Source organism: Mastigoproctus giganteus, chromosome 13 (genome assembly GCF_048544385.1).
Source record: "Mastigoproctus giganteus isolate SK-2022 chromosome 13, ASM4854438v1, whole genome shotgun sequence".
NCBI lineage: Eukaryota > Metazoa > Arthropoda > Arachnida > Uropygi > Thelyphonidae > Mastigoproctus > Mastigoproctus giganteus.
The window spans coordinates 42,913,193-42,935,112 of record NC_143587.1 but is presented as its reverse complement, the minus strand read 5'-3'; the positions used below and the strand labels follow the sequence as shown (position 1 = coordinate 42,935,112).

The 21,920-nt window shown below is 35.5% G+C and overlaps 1 protein-coding gene across 1 annotated transcript in view; it reads left to right on the top strand.

Moving 5' to 3' along the window:
- TppII (Tripeptidyl-peptidase II) overlaps positions 1-21,920 on the top strand; it is a 647,643-nt gene that overhangs the window by 136,932 nt on the left and 488,791 nt on the right. Inside the window, exons 6-7 of the mRNA XM_090387764.1 lie at positions 3,649-3,746; positions 18,240-18,305. Coding sequence (XP_090243890.1) covers positions 3,649-3,746; positions 18,240-18,305 — 164 coding nt within the window. The remainder of the gene's footprint in view (positions 1-3,648; positions 3,747-18,239; positions 18,306-21,920) is intronic.

The following is a 21,920-nucleotide window of genomic DNA, read 5'->3' as shown; positions in this document are numbered from 1 at the left end:
GTAGAAGTACCGTGTTATACAGGGGTTGCCTGTATTGACAAATGCAAAGTACTGCATATGGGTAGCAGTAACTCAAGAGAAACGTACCATTTGTGTGGTACTACACTTATGCGGTCGAGAATGAAAAAGACCTGGGGGTAATTGTGCAGTCAGATATGAAGTTCTCTGAGTGTTGCAGATGGGCTGCCTAGCAGGTAATGGAGTTTTGTCAATTATATATAGGAATTTTGCTAACAGAGACAAGGAGGTGATTATACCTTTGTATAAGGCAATGGTCAGGCCACACCTTGAGTACTGCATACAGGTCTGGACGCTACATTTTAGGAAGGATGTGGAGTTGCTAGAATGAGTACAGAGAAGGGCAACAAGATTGGTGAGAAGAACAAAGGGGGTTCTCTTACCAGGAGAGACTCAAATTCTGTCAGTTGCAGCTTCTGTGGGAGTAGGCACCTGTGAGGTGATCTGATTGAGGTGTGCAAGGGCTTCAGTGGTTTGGGCAGGCTAAATGCTGATGGGATACTTCTACTTGCTGAGATTAAGAACCTGAGGGAGCATAATTCAAATTGAGGAAAGACAGTTGTAGAATAGATGTGTGGAAGTTTGGCCTTTAGCCAGTGGGTAGTTGATTGCTGGGATTCTTCAGCTTAAATAAATTTAAGGCTGAACTAGACAAACATTTGGAGTGACCTGATGGATGAAATGGGAAGTTTTTATTATTTTTTTTTCTGTTGCTCTACAAGCTTGCTTTTTTACATCATATGTCTCAACTAATGCTAATAAGTCCTTGCTGCTTTTCTTGGCATTATTTGCCAGACTATTCTCATAGTCTGGCAAATAACACTTTGCTTGCGTAACCTCTTGTTGTCTAATGATTCAGTTTTAAAGATAAGTGTACAATTAAATAAATTGTAGGATTCCTTAGGATACTGATTTAATTGACTAAATTAAGCTATTGCTATTATTTATTAAGATAAGTGTACATGTTTACCAACACAGTTTGTTGAGTGCCTTTTCAGCATATTAAAGTGAAACAAGCCTTTCTTGACATATTAAATTACAAAATGTACAAATCTGAATTTGTTTCTCTCTTGCCTGGAAGATATATAGGGTAATATATAATTCTTGTTAAGATGGTATGGAACAAGCCCATACAGAAATTTAAGCTTTTTGATTAATGTACTAAAACTAGGGATTGTCTAAATGCCAATAAGCAGTAAATTTCAGTGCTTGGTTTATATCCTAGGGAAATACCAAAGAAAGTAATACGATTAAACGTAATCGCATTACTTTCTTTAGAAATCCAAACAGATGTATGGGATTCTTGACTGTTTATTTGTCATTTGTATTATTGGGTTTTAGGTGCATGAGTGACTTAGGCCATGTTGTGCCATTTTATGCTATGTTGTACAAATGTGTGTTCACAGGCCAGTTTACATGTTGCTCGGCTGAAAAACCTGAAATAACTTGCAGAGGAATGCCCTGCTTTTTTACACCTAAAATTAACTAAATCCTCAATTGAAGAGGACTTAAGAAATTTTTCCATTCATAAACAGGAATCACTTAGACCTCTCCAAATGAGTTGGGTCCTGTCTGTTACTGGAATAATTTCTGAAGACCTCTTTAATCAAGGCTGTGGTTAGCTGACCTCAGCTAGAGATCAGCTAACTACTGCTGATCTCTGTCTGACAAGTTATCTATGATAGTGGCAAAACAACTATCCTTTTATAAAAAACTTGTCATTCATGGTATTCTGTGCACCTTGTTGATTGCTGTAATCAGCGTATTAATATCAGCAGTACATTGGGATGAATGTTTCAGCATTAAGGCCAGCATAAATTTTGTTATGCCAGAGCAGTAATGATATTGCAGCCTTGTCTGATTGCTGTAGTATGCACAACTACTGATGCTTGTTAATAAAGAAATATGAGAGAAACAGCTTATGTGTGATAGACACTGCATATTAGAGGTAACCATTTTCATGCTTTTATCTTGATCCTCCATATCTTTTTAATTATTTCTTGAGTGGATTTCTAATAGTACATCAGCCACCTGGAGTGAGTTTTTTTTTGAAAAATTTGGGAGTATGCAGAAATTGAAAAATTTGTACATTAATTAGTTGGATGAATTTTCATTGAATTATTATTTTTTTTTCCTGGTCTGTAAATAATACAAGAGAAAAAAATCTTTATTATTAGAAAAGTCCATAACTTTTGAACAGGTGCATATTTACATTAACTGATTTCACAATTACAAATAGTAGCTCAAACTTTTTTTATATACGTGAAAAAAACTGAACATGTGACCCCTTGTAGCTTTTAGCATTTCAGGTGAAATCATAGAGATTTTGTTTCTTTAATGTTAGCAAAACAAGAACTGTTGTTGTGAATACCTTATCCTTAATGTAACTGCACAAGAAAAAAGTGGGTGAAGTTATGTCAAATGACAGAGGTGACTGTTCAATTGGTCCATCACAACTGATTCAGTGATTTGAGAAAACAGCATCATGAGTGTTGCATACAGAAGAATACTAGTAAGGTAAGGTAAGGTCCATCCTGTTGGGAAAAAAAGCATTCAGCTGGCATTCTCACAGTTGTGAAAACTCAATTCCCTAAAAGATCTTAATAAATTGTTCATTATTTGACTTCTGAGAGGGGGGGGGGGCAATTATCTGATTACAACAATGCCTGCACCAGATATAGACTTTCAGACTATTAATCATATTTTTCTGCACTGCATGTGGTTTCTCATACTGCCGTAGCAAATATTTTTCTGATTTACATATCCTGAAACATTGAACAGTTGCTTCATCAGAAAGCACCCTTTTTTTATGAAACATGTCTTCTTCAATTGAATGCAGCATTATGGTGGCAAACAATTCATGTGCTGGCCTGTCTGTTGGTAATAATTGCTGCACCACTTAAACTTTAAAGGCAAATAATTGAATCTTTTGTGAACGACAACATGTACTGTTGATTTCAGAATTTGAAGTGCATTGAATTGACTTTCTTAGATTTCAATCTCTTCTTTTTCCACATTCATTCATAATGGAATCTATTATGAATGTTCTCTTGAACTTCAACAGCCATTCAAGGCCATCCATTACCATTATCATGCAGTGAACTTTCAGTTTTCTTGAACTTTTGCATCTGCGCATAAAAGGTTAACACTTAGTGGATCCTTCCTGAGCATCCAATAATAATGTTGATTTTCAGTGAATTTTTTTATAGGTAAAAATGTAAGCTCTGTTTTTGACTTTTTCCCCTAATTTTTAATGTTTTGTTAATCTAAACCCCACAGTTTAAAGAACAGTTTAAAATTTGGTAGCAGTTATGTAATTATTAACTCTAAAGTTTTGTTTGCATTTCAGTTGACAAATTAAAAACATTTTCACAAAGAAACATTATATTGAAATGAAATAAACTTACTTGAAAACAAATAGATTAATTAGGTTAGTTTCCTGAATATTAGGCTATTTTTCTTCCAGTTCATGAATTCAGGCCTTTGATTTTATGGTGTAATATTTATAAGGTTTAAGACTAATAATGTTATTGGAGGTCCCTGTTTCATTTACAGATTTATAAATATCCAGTAGGTGTTTTCCCCCCCCCCCCATCTCTCTCTCTCATATGAAATATTATTTAATTTTAGGGCTGCACTGGATACAAGTGAAAAGGGAGATCTTGCTTCTTGTACATTGCTTGGGCCATTTTCTGAGACACATCAGTATGGAACAATCAACAACTCAGGTATTTGTTAACAAAACTATTCTTGAGCTCATTTGAATTTCTTTCTTTCTTTCATAATTATCATGAACCAAAATTTTGATTGTAGACAGATTTGTTAAATTTTTTTTTACATAAGTAACAGTACCTCGATGTAAACAAGAAAGATAATTGTTCAGATACTTGAAAAAAAAAAATTCAGAATTCAGTTGCTCTTTGTATATAGCTGAAGTATAGCTGAATGGAGCATAGTATAGCCGCTTTTAAGAAAGTCTGTTATGATAAATATTAACGGGAATCAGATTATTCAGCATGGTTCCACTAAATTTTAATTTAAAAAAAAATATATTATATAAAATCAGCAGTATAAAATACATCTTTATTATACTATTAATTAAAATTATCATTCAGTTCTCATAGTGTTTCTAGCCTGATAGCAAAGATCTGTCCTCTTTCTTTGAATATGTGAAAATTGCTCATCTGGACATAGGACTTCTAATTGAAATAGAATAAAATCAATTTCCTTTCCTGGATGCCTTACTTTATAGAAAACAGGTCATTATATGAGTATGGTAAATCCATTGATCAAGTTTTATGCTGTAGTTTTAACTGCATTCCTGATGCCATACTGAAGTTGGCATTAGGAAATACTTCACTAAACCATTAATTGTATATGACACAAACTCTACAAATTACAAGTTGAACAACAGACATTATTATTCTTATTCAAGAAAAATGGAAATCCCCATGATGATAATAAAAACTAGGGGGAACTGAAGCCAGCGTGCCACGTGCAGTTCACAGCTCAATTCATGCAATCCACAGATGGCATCCTTTAATTTTTTAAAAATAAACATTAAAGAAGAAAAGTATTAATGGTAAATTCTGAAGCTTCATAATGAATAACTTGATGAATTAAGCTGTGAAAGCTTGCAAGGCTCACTTGTCTGTATATAGTTTTGTGTACCTTGAGGAATGAAGTAAAAGAACATAATTAAAAACAAGTATTTAAGGTGATAACATCCCTTTTGAAAAGCAAGACTGAAAACCGAGAAATTTTGAATTATTGGGTTTTGAATCTCTTCTTTAGTTTGTCCAAAATGCTGGCATGGAAGGATTGAGTGGTATTTAAAGTAAGTTTCTTTTTTTTTTTTTTTTTGTCCATGATTCACTGCCATAGTTAATTTTTACAGGAATTGTGGGAAAATTTGATGTGGCTTACTCTTCAAACTTATGAAAAGTCTGGTAAACAAACACCGAGAATGTCAAGAGAGGAATTTTCCTAGAACCATTTTGATAACTAAAGCTTTGCATATCAGTAGCTTATAATTTAAATGTGCAGTAGATTTAAATTTACATCTGCTTATTCAGAGTGGTTGGGAAATTAATTTTATTGGATAAGCGAAACACCAAGTAATCTGCAAAATGAAAGAAAAACTTGCAAATGTGACACCCACACACGCGCGCACATTTTATTTACACAAAATAAGGAATGCCAGTCATATGGCAAGCCAAGTAAGTAGGCAAAAATAAACCAGTACATAACTGTAGCAACAACAGAAGGGAAGGGGAGGGAAGAAATAAATCAGGATAAGGGTGTTGCAGAAGAAATGCATTCTGAAAATAATTTAGAAGGATTGCCAGTTAATAAAACACAGAGCTTATTACCACTACAAGTTTCAGAACAGGGCAATCCAGTACCGAGCTTACACTACACGTACATTCCCACAACCACACCCTTTTAGTTGATTCAGCCATCACCATTATAAAATTAAAAACTAGTTACAAAATTTTTCAATACGAATCCCTTGTTATAGAATGGTTCCACCGTCATTCTAAATTAAACATCATAAATGCGAAACTACCCTCCAACTTTTCCCCGGTCTGGAATCTCATGCACCTTAGATTCCTGCATGTCACAAAGAGCATCATGGGAACATATAAATTCTTTTAAATAACACGCGTTTCCTCCTCACTTAGTTATTGCCAACTGAAGACGTTTAAAAAACGTCTTCGAAAGTCAGTCGTTATGACTTTTGGCTTCACCGGGTTTTATATATTTTTTAGAGTTTTTAATTAACTAATTCTTCAATGACAACCAAGGACGGAGTTGTGCACTTCTACTTCCTTGAGCATATTTTAATTCATTTTTAAGTTTAATCCCGTATCCTTACTAATTAACTCATTCAAATTCTAAATTATTTAAACATTTCGAACCCCAAAATTATCTATCTATCCTACTCCAAGTAACAACTGCAGATCATATAAGGTGAGTACCGTCTAATTAAGCTTTGCTATTGAACTTAGTCCAATCATAACGATATTTTAAGATATTCTATAACATATCTAATTGTAAAACATACCATTCAATAAAAATTTATAAAATGCCAATTGACCAAAACAAATGTGACAGTTAGCGATACAAAAATAAATAAACAGTTGACTGACCATTGTACTTCTTTGGAAGGCCACAAGGTTAACAGTGGATGTGGAATTGCTGCTTTTCAAACATTAAACAAAAAAAATTCCATGCGTCGATGAACTGAGATACACACTAATCAACCCAAAATAATTTGTTAGTTACAATGCACTGTTTCTTGCATTTGTTGGTTGAGGAATGAGAGGGCAATGCAGCAGATACACAGAAACAAAATGTGTTTTTAGTTCATGCATAAAAGTAATTGCATTTTGCTCCTTTTTTTTTTTTGTTATAAATGATGAATTATTACTGTTTGCTAATGGATATGAAATGTAATGCACTACATACAGTAACTTGTTTCCTATTTACTTGACTTTTCATTATCATCATCAGCCATTTTCAATCCACTGCAGGATGAAGGCCTCTCCAGAAACTTTCCAGTTCCTTCTGTTTTGTGCAATGGCCATCCATTTACTACCCACAAACTGATGAATTTCATCTGTCAATCTCTGTCGTTGTCTTCCAGGTTTTCTTCTAGCTCCTCTTGGGTACCATTCTGTTATTTTCTTAGTCCATCTGTCATCATGTCTTTGAGCTATTTTTCCTGCCCACAACCATTCTAGTTCTTTAGTTCTGATAAGAATGTCCTTTACTTGAGTTTGCTGCCTAATCCATGTGTTTCTCTTATCTAACTGTCTGATTCCCAATATAATTCGTTCCATTCTTCACTGTGTTGTTCTCAGCTTCTCTTCCATTCTTTTGGTGAGTGCCCAAGTTTCACTTCCATAAGTCATGATGGGGGTATATACGTTTCAGACAAATTGGGATATTGCTCTTCAGTATGTGACTATATTTCCTGAATTCTATCCACCCAAAATTTATTCTTCTCTTGACTTCCAACCATTTATCATTATTACAGTTAATGACTTGTCCCATATAAGTATATGACTCCACCTTTTCAATTACTACTCCTTCAATCATTATATCCCTTTCTGTGGGATATAATGATTGAATATTTGTTCATCATTACTTTTATTTTAGCCATATTCATCTTTAGTCCAAAATCCTTACTAACTCTGCATAACCGATTAAGATTTTCCTCTAATTCTTTGGGATCGTGGCTTACAACCACAGTCATCTGCAAATTGTAAATGGTTTAGGTACTCTCCATTCACAATGATTTCTTTCTGCGACCAGTCTAATCTTCTGAAAGCTTCCTGAAGGGCAGCAGTAAACAACTTTAGAGATATTGTGTTTCCTTGACGAACTCCTTTCTCGATTTTAAATTTGCTACTGTCATTGTCTAGTCTAATGAAGGAAGTAATATTCTTATATATTTTCTTCAAAATCATAATATATGGGATATCTATGCCTTGTCTTTCAGTGCCCGAAGCATTGCCTTATGCCGTATGGAGTCAAATGCCTTTTTATAATCCACAAATGCCAGGCATAATGGTGTTTTATATTCATTTGCTTTTTCCATTATCTGTGACATTACATGAAGGTGATCTATAGTTGAGAATCCTGTCCTAAAGGCTAGCTTGCTCTTTTGGTTGATTCTCATCAAGTATTCTTTCTAATCTGTTAGTAATGACCCTTGTGAACAACTTGTAGATGTGGGATAACAAGCCAATTGGTCTATAATTTCCAATTTCTGATTTATATCCTTTGTTATCCAGCAAAGCTCTGATTGCATTATTCCACTCCTTAGGCGTCACACCTTTTCTAATGCATTTTGTGAAGAGTCTTGCCAGTTTTTGTGTTATGTCTCTTCCTCACAATTTTAACAACTCTACAGTAACTTCATCTGTCCCTGGGGCTTTCTGATTCTTCATTTTCTTCAACGCATGTTCTACCTCATCAGGAAGAATATATAGTATGTCGTATGTGTTACTAATTTGCGATCCATCTTCCCCACTGCTGGCATCATTCCCTTTCTCCTTGTATAATTCTCTATAGTAATCTTCTGCTATTTGAATTATGCCTTCTCTTCTATGCTTGGCTTGTATGAGTGGCCTATTCTTATTTTATATAAATTAATTATGCCTCTGCAACATGTATTAGGTAATGCTTTGAAACCAGTGATGTTTGCTTTACAATTTTCTTTTCCTTTCTCTTTCTTATTTATACTCTTTATTACTCATTTAATAAAAGTTTAATTTCTTGTATATGTGGGTGTGTGTATATTTTTAAATAAGGATAATGACGTTTACTTTTGTCCTTGGTTTGTCATATTGTGATTGGTACTATGTAAATTTCAAAACATTTGGTCATTGAGAGAAATGACCTTGTTGTTCCATGTAGTTGAGTAGACTCATTAAAACTGACATTTTAGCAACATTTTTGTGTTTATTGATGAACCGAACTTTTGGTTCAATAGAAAGAGCAATTCTTTCCATTTTCTGTGATGATACACAGAAACACAAATTTAAAAAATTCATAAGAATATTAAAATTATTTGTATGGTAGTAAAACTGAAGGATTACCAAAATATGGCTAGGGTGATTGAGAGGTTGTGAGGTTTTTAAGAAGTTTGAGGATCTTATCTATCAAAGATTGAATACGATAATGCTCAACCTTACTTTTTGACATATCTGTTACAAGTTTCTTGAAGAGTATTAGCATTAGTAGAAGCCTATGATACTAGAAAGTGAGCTTATTTAGCATCAGCCAAAAAAAAAAAAAAAGCTCTTTCTGGTTTCACCCAACCATTCACTCCAAAAATTTGTCTAGTTCAGTGGGTGATTGATTGCTGAAACAAACTTCCATCTGTAGTTTGTTTCAGCAATCAGCCACCTGCCAGCTAAAGGCAAATTTCTGCACATCTGTCCTACAGCAGTCTTTCCTCAATTTGAATTTATGCTCCTTCAGGTAAAGTGTAAAGTGTGTTAGTTGTCTGATGGCACCAGGGATTTCCCCCATCTCTGCATTGTATTCTTTGCAAGTAACACAAAACTCTGTGGAAACCAGAGATTTAAAAAGTGTGTGCGGAGTGGTTTGTGTAGTGTTATGTTCTATTGTTTCTCTGACCATTTAACTGTCGGGCCCCTATTTGGGACCCACTGTTTGCCCACACTTTGCCACGAGGAGGCAGGACAGGCACCCAGTAGATTATTTGAGTACTTTGGCAGGCTCTACTACCTAGTTTCCAAAAATTTCACTGGCTAGGCCTATTAAAAAAAAAAAAAAAAGTGTCTTTCAGGTATCTGAGCAAGAGGAAGAGTCCCATCAGTATTGAGTGTGCTCAAACCATTCAAGGCCTTATACACCTTAATCAGATCAAACGGCAGGTGCCTAGTCTCTAGATGCTGCAATTTGCAGAACTTAAGGCTATCTTCGTAACAGCAACCCTTTGTTCCACTCACTAATCTCTATACTCGTTCTAGTAACTCAACATCTTTCCTAAAATGAGGCCTGCATGTACTCTACACAGTACTCAAGGTGTGGCCTGACCATTGCCTAATACAAGGGGATAATCACTTCCTTATCCCTACAGCAAAATTTCTATATATCATTGACAAGACCCCATGAGCTACTCTTGTAACCTGTCTGCACTGCTCAGAAAACTTCATATCTGACTGCACAATTACCCCCAAGGTCTTTAATTCTCCACTACCCTGAGTACTACACTCAGGGTAGTTAATTTTTGCCTTTTAGGATTTTTAATAATTTTTGCATATTTATGCCTTTTGCATAATTCTAAATTTTCTCATTCTGTAATTTACTGCATTGTTTTGCCTATATGTTCTCTCTTTCATAATTAAAGTTATAAAGAAACAATATTACAATAAATTATGATATTACTTCTGGCAATATTTGTCTCTGCTGTGTGTTATTCAGTGTCAGTCGGATATTTTATATTTAACAGTTTCTATCTATCACAACCCTAACTATTCCATTTTATTTGTAACACACACACACACACACACGGAGTGTGTAGCACATGCTTCTTGATCAGACTGGGGTTCAAGCCCATGACCACCAAATACGGAGATGCGGAAAGGTCAGGGAATAACCACTGCATATCCCCAGAGCAATATGGCCTTAGTTGCTAATGCTCCTAAAAACCAAACAACAAACACACACAGGGTTATTCAACTTATCCAATTTACATTTATAAGAAGAGCTCAAAATGATCAACTTACATTAACACATATCTGATACGGTACATTCAAGTATGATATTGATATTGAAAAATGTCAAGTGTTTTTAAAATTATTGATATCCTTGTTCTGCGTTGGTGACACATTTCAACACTGACAGTGGTATCATGTGAACAATGGATTTCAGATGGCCCTTGAGATAAAAATTGTCTGCATTCAGGTCCAGGGAGTGAGCAGGCCATGCAGTGTGGCCTCCACAGCCTATCCATTTATCAGAGAAATGCTTATCCAAATAGCCTCTGGCTACTTGATAAAGTGAAATGAGGCACAGATATCCATAAACCACATGACATTGGACTTATCTAGTAAAGTGCATATTCCTTAAAAATCAGAATAGCTTTCTTTGGTTAATCTTACACACTAAACAGAATGACTGATTAAGCTGTCGGCAATGATCCCTGCTCATGTAGTCATACTAAATTGTTATTGGCATGAGTATTTTCAAAATTGAACACCATTTCTTGTAAAATCAGTCTCATCAGAAAACAACATGAAGAGTAGAAAAAGAGGATTGTGAGCATGCTGTTGTAGAAACCAAGTGCAAAAAGCTTTTTATGGTACGAGATCAGCTTCAGTAAAGCCTTATAATCTTTGAATATGGACAAATTTGTTGTTTCTGTAAGATTCTCGCATAGTTGGTTGTCCTACACCCTCTGCTGCTGCCCTTCATGTGTTGTTACTGTAATTTTTCTCCATGTATTTTGGGATTCAATTCTTTGGCCTAAACGTTTTCCTGTGGATTGGTGTACCACCATCTGAAACTCACTTGTTGGATGATCTTTTATTGCCAGACACTTGTCTAGTCTCTAAAAAAGTATTCTGCGACTATGACAACTCAGAAACCTTTTTGTGTACCAATGTCTTGATGTGGTCATGTTACACTCAGCAAGTCTGCATGTGATATGCATGTTTGTCATTTCTTGGTCCGAATAAGCTTCCATTGTTGCTTCTAATGAACACTATTACTTCACCCAGGTGAATCCAAAATTGATAAAATGCTGAAAGATATGGTTAGAAGGTCAGAAGAAATTTATTTTGAATTTTTAAATTGAGATAATACACTTGTATACTTCAATTTACACTTCAAACTATTTTTGACAGCAATATTTCATTGCTAAAATTGGCATCATAGAAGAGGCGGCAGCAGTAAATCATATGATGGATCCACACATAAATAAACAAATTTAAAAAAAAAATTGGTTAAAATACTTCAGAACTGACTTATAATCAGAAATCTAAACCAGGTATAATTTAGGTAGCCCAAATGCCTTAATTTTTACATTGAATGCGATGACCACAAACGGAAAACTTTACCTTTTCATCTCCTCTGGATGAGTCCCAAAAAATTTAAAATAGACACAAATGGATAAATATAAGTTGAATGAATGAAAATAATATTCAAGTTATCGAAGACATGATAAGCAAAATTTAGCATATTTGGATTTTGTTTAATTAACAGAAAAACTGAGCTTTAACAAATAATACAGAACAGTTGGATTTACCTGTTTACTACTGGAGAAAGTTATTGATAAAATGCAGGAAGAAAAAATAAAAATATTATCATCATTAAACATTATTTAAGCTATCAACTTTCACAATGACAGACGGAAATTTGTTCCAGCAATCAACCACCCACTTAAAGGCAAATTTCTGATCATCTATTCTACAACTATCCTTCCTCAATTTGAATTTATATCCCCCTCAGGTTTGTAATGTGGGCAAGAGGAAGAATCCTATCAGCTTTGAGCTTGCTCAACCCATTCAAGGCCTTATGCACATCAATCAGATTACCTCAGTGCCTAGTCTCCAGATGCTGCAATTTTCAGAATTTAAGCCTTTCTTGGTAAGAACACCCATTCGTTCCCCTCATCAATCTTGTTGCCCTTCTCTGTACTTATTCTAGCAACTCTGTGTCCTTCCTAAAATGAAGCCTCCAGACCTGTACACAGTATTCAAAGCATGGCCTGACCATAGCCTTATACAAAGGAATAAACACCTCCTTCCTACTAGCAAAATTCCTGTATATCAGTGACAGGACTCCATGACCTGCTCTGGCAGCCTGTCTGCAAACTCAGAAAACTTCTTATCTGACTGCACAATTACTCCCTGGTCTTTTTCATTCTCTACCACCCTGAGTGTAGTACCACACAGTTGGTATGTTACTCTGGGGTTACTTCTACCCATGTGCAGTACTTTGCATTTTTAAATATTAAACTTCACTTGCCACTTCTCAGCCCATCTGCCAAACTGTTCTGGATCCTGTTGTTGCAGTAGCATACTGTAATTATTGACATTAACAACCCTGCCAGCCTTTGTATCAATTTCTAATAATCTGCCTTTGCTTGCCTAACCTCCTATTTGACTTGATTACAGACTAGCTTATATTTACCACATATCAAATTATTTATATACATGGGATGTATATAAATTATCAGGCTTCTGTGTCGCCTGATAATTTATATACATCCAATGCATTTTTGTTTTCTGCCACGAGTCTCATCAGTTCATCTGACATCCATTTAGGCCTAAACCTTGAACAGAGGTGGTAGATGACTTTCATCAACCGGTGAAATCCACCACTTTGCTTATTGGAGGCTTGAAGTGGTGAAACCCATGTTTAGTCTCTAGAGCAAAGTTTCCGGCCTCCCCCTCCCCTCATACTTCTCCTTCAACCCATGCACAGTACTAAGTACTATAGGTTTTGATACCTTTCGTGCTTGGGGTTTTCATAAAAAAAAAAAAAAAAAAGTATTTCTTGGTTGGTACGAAAAGCCTAGTTGCTTCCAAGATTAAATCCCTGAATGCTCCCATTTAAAATTTGCTGTTGGTAACATCATCAATTGTTCCCACTGTACAGAATTTAAAAACTGTCTTAGACCACTGTAGTCACCTTTAAGAAAGCAAAAACCCTTCCCTTTACCCTTGATGGTAGTTAAAAAAAAAAAAAAAAAAAGTAAAGTGCAGCCATTATCAACCCACTGCAGGATGGAAGCCTCCTCAACAATTCATGCTGAGGGAAATGGACCATAATCTGCCACGCTGGTCCAGTGCAGGTTGGCAGATCGACCGTATTCAGCAGTCAGGGGCTTGAACCCCGGTCTACTCAAAAAACGTGTGCTACTGCACTCCCGCTCCTGACCACTTGGCTACCTTTAAGTTAATCCCATATCAGTACTCTGTGATCACTATCACCGAGTGGTTCCTTTATCTGCAAATTCCTAATGCATGAATAATTACTGCTGATAATCAGATCAAGAGTATTACTCTCTCTGACTGCCTCTTGAACATGTTGCTGTGGAAAACAGTCATCCAATAAATCCACAAATGTTTTTCTAGTGTGTGAGTGATCAACCCAGAAGTTCCAGTCAATATCTGGAAAGTTTAAATCCCCTATTATAAGACATTTTTATTTACTGGCCCATTCTATTTCTCTGTACAATTGTTTGTTGTACTCATCAGAATAATTAGGCCTATAACATGTCCCTTCTCTCTCTCTCGCTCTCATTTTTGCTTTCCCTGTGCTTATGTCACACCAGACTGACTCAACATTGTATCACTCACCATCTGTGTCAACTGGATACAGTTCCTTAGATTGTGTTTCTTAACTAACAACCCCCTCCTCCCTTCCTATCCTGTATATTCTTTCTGTATATGTACTTCCCATATTCCAATTCTGCACTGCTTATATCTGTGTGACACCATGTCACTGATATTCCAACAATATCCACCTTTGATGTCCTGACCAGTACTTCAAATTTATTTAATTTATTTACTGTACTCCTAGCATTGGTACACACGCAAATATACATGCACCTGTTCTTACTCTTAGTTATCCTAACACAGCCCATGTATTTACTTGTTTGATGATGTCTCCCAGAAATCCCCAGTATCTTGCTTTCCAGGTAGCTGCTCAATCTAATAGAAGCAGTGCAAGAATCACTTTCGCCTCTTCCTGCTGCTACTGTTAATCTTTATTTATGAATCCCTCCCACTCCCAAGCTAGCAGTGTTCTGACCCACCTAACACTGTCTCAATAACATCAGCAAATATTCTTGCACCCTTTCTATTTACGTGTATCCCATTCTTGTATAGAAGCAGTCTCTCCTGTTAACAAGCACAGACCATGTTGAAAATATTCTACCCCATGAGCTTTGCTCGATCTCTCCAGGGCCAAATTGATTGACAAGGCTCTCTTCATATACTCCCTTCTATTGTGTCTGGGCAGAATTGCAGACACTTTCAAATTTAACCCTAACTAGCAACTGTTTTTCTACATTGACCCGTATATATTTAATAAATCTGGAGATCTCCTACTCTTAATATCATTAGTGCAACGTTTACAATAATATCACCCTTTGTGCCCTTAAAAGATACCTGTTCTATAGCATCATCAATTTTTGCCCCTGGCAGACATTCCCTAGTCCTATTCCATCTATCCTTTTTGCACAATATATTACCCTTCTCCCTGACAATAGTCACTAACAATAACTAGCTCCTTTGGGACCAGTGCATTCTGCCCGATGCACAAGATTGAGTTCTGGCATTGAGTTAGGCAACTTGAGAGCTTGCTGGGTCCTCCACTTTAATATCTTCAAGGGCATCTACCTCACTCTTCAAACTCTCATACATGTCCATCAGAACGTTGAGTTGGCGCCTAATTTCTTGACACTCACTGCACCTAGCACACACAAGGACCATCCTCCTTGGCTAGGTCATGTCCCGTTCCAGAAAGGTCTGCAAACATTTCACAAGTTGTACATTTTTTGTCGGCTGCGATGCATTGGAGAATCGTCCCCTTCGGTTCTCCCCCAAGCCATAGCACTCCTTCTGTTCTAATCTGAGGCATGATTTCCATTTGAATTCAATTAATTAATAATGAAAATTAAAGATTAATAATTTATAATAATTAATTAACAATGAAAATTAATGAGATTAATTAATTAAATTAATTGTCAATACTATGCTAATGTAATAGATTCCTAAATGCCTACCTTATACTTTGGTCTAATGAGTTCTGAATATATGTTACGTTATACTGTAACCATCACAATATTAAATTAGTTATATCCTTAGCTAAACACAAAGATATATCCTCAACAAGTGATTTGGAGTTAATTACTATATACAGTATAACAAAATTATCCAACTAAAGCTTACCTAATTAATTCAAATTTTCGAGCTACCTATTTACCACAATTAAAAATTAGAATTCCCCTACCACTCACTCTATACTATAACAGTGGTGGCAAGATTCGAACGAAATAGCGGTTCTACCTATATTAAGTAGTAACCTACAACATTGCTAGCTAAATTAAAAATATAAAATAACGAGCATTATTAGGACTATAAAGCTACGTTTTGAGTATGATATAATATGACAGTTAATTCAATAAAATGTCAAAAGTCTTCAAAAACTTATGATTTCTTGGAGCTGGAAATTCACAGCTTGCACTTGTATAATCTCATCCACTTCAAATACCCATATTTGAAGCTCCAATTATAGATTTAGACCTGCTAGAAAAAAAAAAAGCAGTTCTCTGTTTGTAAGTAAAAATTACAATAACAAATTGCCAAGAGCAGAGAAGAACTTGTAACAGAGAAGAACTTGTAACAGATTTAACAGAGAAGAAATAATAACAGAATCAAATACTGGAGAAATGTCAATAAATATTACATGTAATGTAATATTTATTTTTATGAAATTTGCTTGTATCATCTGCTGTTGAAGGGCAGGTTTTTGTCACCAGTTTGCACGTTGAGATATTGAACCTGTGTTCTTTCCTAAAAAAATGTGTTGCCCATTGCTATCTGTTGTGCTAGTTTATTGGTTGCCAAAAAACAGCTATAGCAAAGAAGTGAACTCTATTCTTCATACTAAGATTTTTATAGCTGATTTATAGGCCTAAGCTACCTCAGTTGTGGGTCAGATGTGTCAAGAACATTTTTTCTTCTGAGAATGTGGTCACAACATTGGGCTGAAGTGGACTGTAACAGTGTTAAAGAATTTTAAAACATATTTAGATTTGAGGTTTTAGATAACTCATTGCTTGGCTTTAGATAACTCATGATAAGAAAAAGTTTTTCCAGCACAACCAATAACTTCCACAAGAACAATTTTACTCCTTTAGTTTCTTTATACAATAAACTTCTTCCCGAAGTTAATAAGAATTAATAGCTAGATCGTATATATAGCTTAGCTTAATTTTCAGCACTCACCTCATAGTAATCCGCTTAGCTGGTGGAGAGTTTTACCACATACATAGTGGTTATAGGATTCTAATACCTTACAAGGGTTATGGGTTTAAAATTAAGTTATGGGCTATAAAATTTTTAAGAAAGGAAAGTGCACCTTCCATTCTATGGTTGCCTAATTAAATTAAATGAAGAGAAAAATTAGAATTTTTAGAATTATATTCTCCAACCCTTTCCCCCAGGAATTAAACTATACATGAGGTATGCAGATGACGTCCTCTTAATAGGCAACAGAACCACCATCGATACTTTACTGAACACCTTTAACACAACACATGAAAGACTCAAATTTACCCTCAAATTAAAAACTGATAATAAAATTAATTTTCTAAACCTCACTATATACAAAATAAACACATCTTTAGGCACCAAAATATACAGAAAAAACACACATATAGGTAAATTCTTACTTTACTACTCACACCACCCTCTATACATCAAAAAAAGCAGTTCTATACGACCAGATATATAACGCTGAAAAATATAGCCACACACAAACAGACCTATCTGTAGAATTATAATACCTCACCAAAAAATTCGACAGAAAATACCCACCACAACTAATAAAAGAAACCATCACCAAAGTTCATAATAACACTAATAACCCAACAAAATTATTAACCACGTGAACAAGAATACGAACAAGAACAAGAACGAATAAGAACAAGAATACATAAACCCCTTATCGCGCTCCCATATCATCAACATACCCTAGAAGACGTCAACAAATTTTTAAAAATACAGATATCATATTAATATTCACATCTTATAACAAATTAAGTTCCAAATTCAATTCATACAAGACAACACACAAGTACGAGACACAAGATTACAACAACATTATATATTTGATCAGATGCCAATCGGATTGCCAAGCATGTTACATAGGCAGTACAACAGCAAAATTCGGGACATCAAAAATTTCCAACACGCGTGCATACTACCACTTTAATAGTTTCAAAACTAATTCAGCAAGTACAGAACTAACACAACACGTCCAATCTCAAAATCACAACCCACTCATCGATTCAGCCATCACAGTAATTAAATTAAATTCTAGCTACAAAATCCTTGAAAACGAAGCCCTCGTTATCGAATGGTTTAAGCGCCATACATCGCTCAACGTGTTAAACAAAAAGATTCCCGCCAATTTCTCCCCCATTTGGAATTTAGCACATATTAAGTTTCCACGTGCACTGAAATGCATTTCGGGAACCAAACCCGTATATAACACAAGTGCGCTCTCCCCCCCACTATAGCTAACTGAAGACGAGGAATCTCGAAAGTTGCTCGTGCGCGATTATTAGCTTCTAATTTTTCTCTTCATTTAATTTAATTAGGCAACCATAGAATGGAAGGTGCACTTTCCTTTCTTAAAAATTTTATAGCCCATAACTTAATTTTAAACCCATAACCCCTGTAAGGTATTAGAATCCTATAACCACTATGTATGTGGTAACACTCTCCACCAGCTAAGCGGATTACTATGAGGTGAGTGCTGAAAATTAAGCTAAGCTATATATACGATCTAGTTATTACATTACAGCACATAAGGACTCCTTAAAAATCAAGAGTAAGAATTAATAGTAAACGTAACATTCATTTTCTTTGCTTATTTTTCTAAACAAAGTTTACACTTTTTTTTTTGATTTTTAATATTAATATGTGTTACTTTATTTTCAGACATGCTGAATTATTCCATTAATGTGTATAATGATGGAAATTTGTTAGAAATTGTTAGCATGTCAAGTAAGTAAAAACTGATTTTTATCATTTCAGTTTTAAATTGTTTTGGATATACATAATCAGTATCAGAAAAGGTTTCCAACCCTAAAAGTTTTAGATTGATTTATCAGAACTTTGGTATGCAAATCTTAAATATTATTAAAGATTTAATATTTAATGCATAAAACCAGCAGATATTATATAATTATCGAAATAAATTATCTCCACGGGTAGTTGAGGCTGACAGCTTCGAGAAATTCAGAGGTCAGCTGGATAATTAGCATGGTGAGTTGGGAAACAGGATTTTTATGTATTTATTTTTTTTATTATTATTATTTTTTTGGATAATGCAGTTAAAGCCCATGTCTTCCTTACACTATATGGCTAATCCTAATACAAGGGTGGTTCAATAAAGAATCGCCCTCACCTACTTCCACATATTACAGAATCATGATATATTGTGTAGCATCATACATATCTCTGTACTAAAGGTGTAAAATTTTAGCCCTGTGTTTTAATTTGTTTTTCTCTTACAGAGCTGAATGCATGACGAAATAGCATCATGGACAAAGTTAAAGCCAGAGCTGTAATCCGGTATCTGTTCTTGAAGGGGAAATCTCCTAAAGAAATCCACGAGGAGATGGCTGCTGTATATAAGGATGAAGCCCCATCCTATGGCATTGTGAAACACTGGCATAGACAGTTTAGGTGTGGTTGGACATCGGTAGAATCTGAGCCCATTCCAGGTCATCCCCATTCAGCCATTGATGACAGCACGATCAGAAAAGTGGAGTCGTTAATCATGGAAGATCGCCGGATATCTGTACGTGAATTGTCCCAGGAAGTGAAGATTACTGTGGGCTCTGTTGAAACAGCACTTCATGACCACTCCATTTACGGAAATTGAGTGATTGGTTTCCAGAAGTCTGATCGACAACAGAAATCACAAGAATTGTTAGCCCTGTACTAAAAAAATGAGGAAGACTTTTTCTCTTGTTTAATCATTCAGGATGAAAGTTGGATACACCATTTCGAATCTGAAAGTAAAAAGCAGTCCATGGAATGGTGACATTGTTCCCCACTCCCCAAGAAGGCATGGGTCCAAGCGTCAGCAGGAAAGGTCTTGCTGACAGTGTTTTGGGATGAGAAAGGCGTAATAATGACTGATTACCTGCCGAAAGGTAGAACAATTACAGGTGCCTATTATGCCAACTTACTCACAAAATTACGGAGAAAATCAAAACATGTAAGTGTTAACATGCTGTCCAAAGGTGTGAGAATGCTTCAAGACAATGCCCCAGTTCACACTTTTGAAATTGCAACAACACAAGCGGCCATTTGTGGATATGAAATACTGCCCCATCCAGCCTACTCACCTGATCTTGCACCATCGGACTTGTTCTTGTTTCCTTCCCTCAAATCATTTCTTTGGGGAACCCATTTCCCTGACGACGAGACACTCATTTGAACAGAGTCATGGTTCAAAGACCAGCCTCACCACTTCTACAAAAATGGCATCTGTAGCCTCATCCATTGATGAGAAAAATGTGTAAATCTGCACGGTGGCTATGTAGAGGACTAAAACCTGTGCCAAGAATCAACAGGCTAGCACCTCTGTAGCTAGGTCAGGGCGATTCTTTATTGGACCACCGTCATATGTGTGAAAGGGTCTGGCAATATGTAGGTATAGATAGCATGAAAGAAATACTCTGCTATTTAAGTTTCAAGTTTAAAAATAATGTTTTGCTTTGAAAACTGCTATTCTGAGCTTTGAACTTGAAATCACTTAAAACTGAACAAGCTGGTAACATGTTAGTCTCCTTTTTCAGACTGTCTTCCTTTGGCTAGAATAAATAACAGTTATAATAAATTCTAACATATTCAGCTTAATCCTTGGCTAGTGCTAGGTTTTTCTTCCTACCAACTGAAGAAAGAAAAGAACAACTGTAGATTGACATGAAATAGACTGCTACCAGCAAAAGGTTTGCTGGTAGCAGTCTATTTCGTGTGACATTGGTACCATGTGGCTGGAAGAAATAGACTACCGTTGAATGGGGGCAGTACTAGCTGTGGAGGGGCATCCTTCCTAGCCACTAAACTCTGAGATTAACTAAGGCCTAGGGGTGGGGTTGAAGTGTACATCATGGTAGAGGTGAGACTGTGGGCTTTATCATTTGTTAGCTGATCACTGTAGTTGGCATTGGGTTGTGCTATTCTTCTGGTAAATGTCTTTCATTTCTTAATAGGGCGAAGATGGTAGGCTCCTCTGTTTATATTAAAGTCTGGGCTGTGTTGAACATTCCAGACCCTTTAAATCTCTCCTAGAATTATGATTATGTCAGATAAGATTGTATGTTTCTTGTTAAATAGCCACCACTGTTGTGTTCACCTGGTTGACATCCTACTTTATGATGTTGACTGGACTGCCCTGTGCAGCATTAACTACACCAGCAGTCATCACATCAAACTGTTTCCTGAATTTTGTATTAGCTATAATTATGTTGCAAGAATATCCTAAGCTTTTACTGACCAGCACAAAAAGCAACAACTTTTATGTGCAAACTACAAGCATTTCACTTTTTCACATATACCATTTTTTTCAGACAGCATATATTCTGTTCATTCTTTCAATAAGTGCATGGGAGTAAATATAATATCAAATACCATATATTTTATTTTGTAGCTGAATGCTTCACTTCATGGTATATGGATAGCCTGTGTGATATACATTAAGCGGCGGTTATAGTGATTAGTGGTTTTACAATCAGCAGCCTAATAGAATCAAATTTCGGAGAACCGATTCAAATTAATAAAATGTACTACACTTTCATTATTTATTAGAATCACATTTTCGGTTACAAGAATCAGCTTTGAATGCCTCTGTGATATTTTTCTAAAGCAACCTTAAAACAATAAAAACAATTTGCAGTTTCTGGTTTATTGGGCATTTTCTGTTAATGCAATTCTGTTAGTGCAATAAACAGGTAGTAAACTCTATCTTATTGCTTTGTGATATACTGATAGCTGGAATTCTGTGTTTTCATGTTATTATGGTGAAATGTGTATTTCTATATCTAAACTTCATCTCACTTGTATGTCTCATGTTAGTTACAATTTGTGTGTGCCATCTGCTTTGTGATTGGTGCTTATCTTTTTTACTATGTTTTAAATTTTACTACCCAAAAAAATGTCAGTGAATGGAAAGAGAGTGAATTTGAGTGTAAAAGATAAGTTATGAATTATAGAAACATACGATAAATTAAACTTAGACAATGTCTCAAATAGAAGCGGCAGTAAAATTAGGAGTGCCTCAGTCATCATCAAAATTGTTAAAATCACATCACACATTAAACAGTAATGTGATTAATGAAACCAGAAAAAGGAAACGTGAAGGCAAATGCCAAACAGTAGATGAAGCTCTGTTCGTTTGGTTCAAACAGGCCAGCTCATTTAATGCACTGCACCAATCAGTCATAGCATTCTTCTTCAAAAAGCTAATGATTTTGCTGAAAAACTACATGAAGAGTTTAAGGCGACAGACGGATGGCTGACAAGATGGAAGTAGAGGCTTAATATCATTTACAAAAAACTTCGCGGAGACAAACAGGATTCCAGTGGTTCTGCAGCTGACACCTGGTT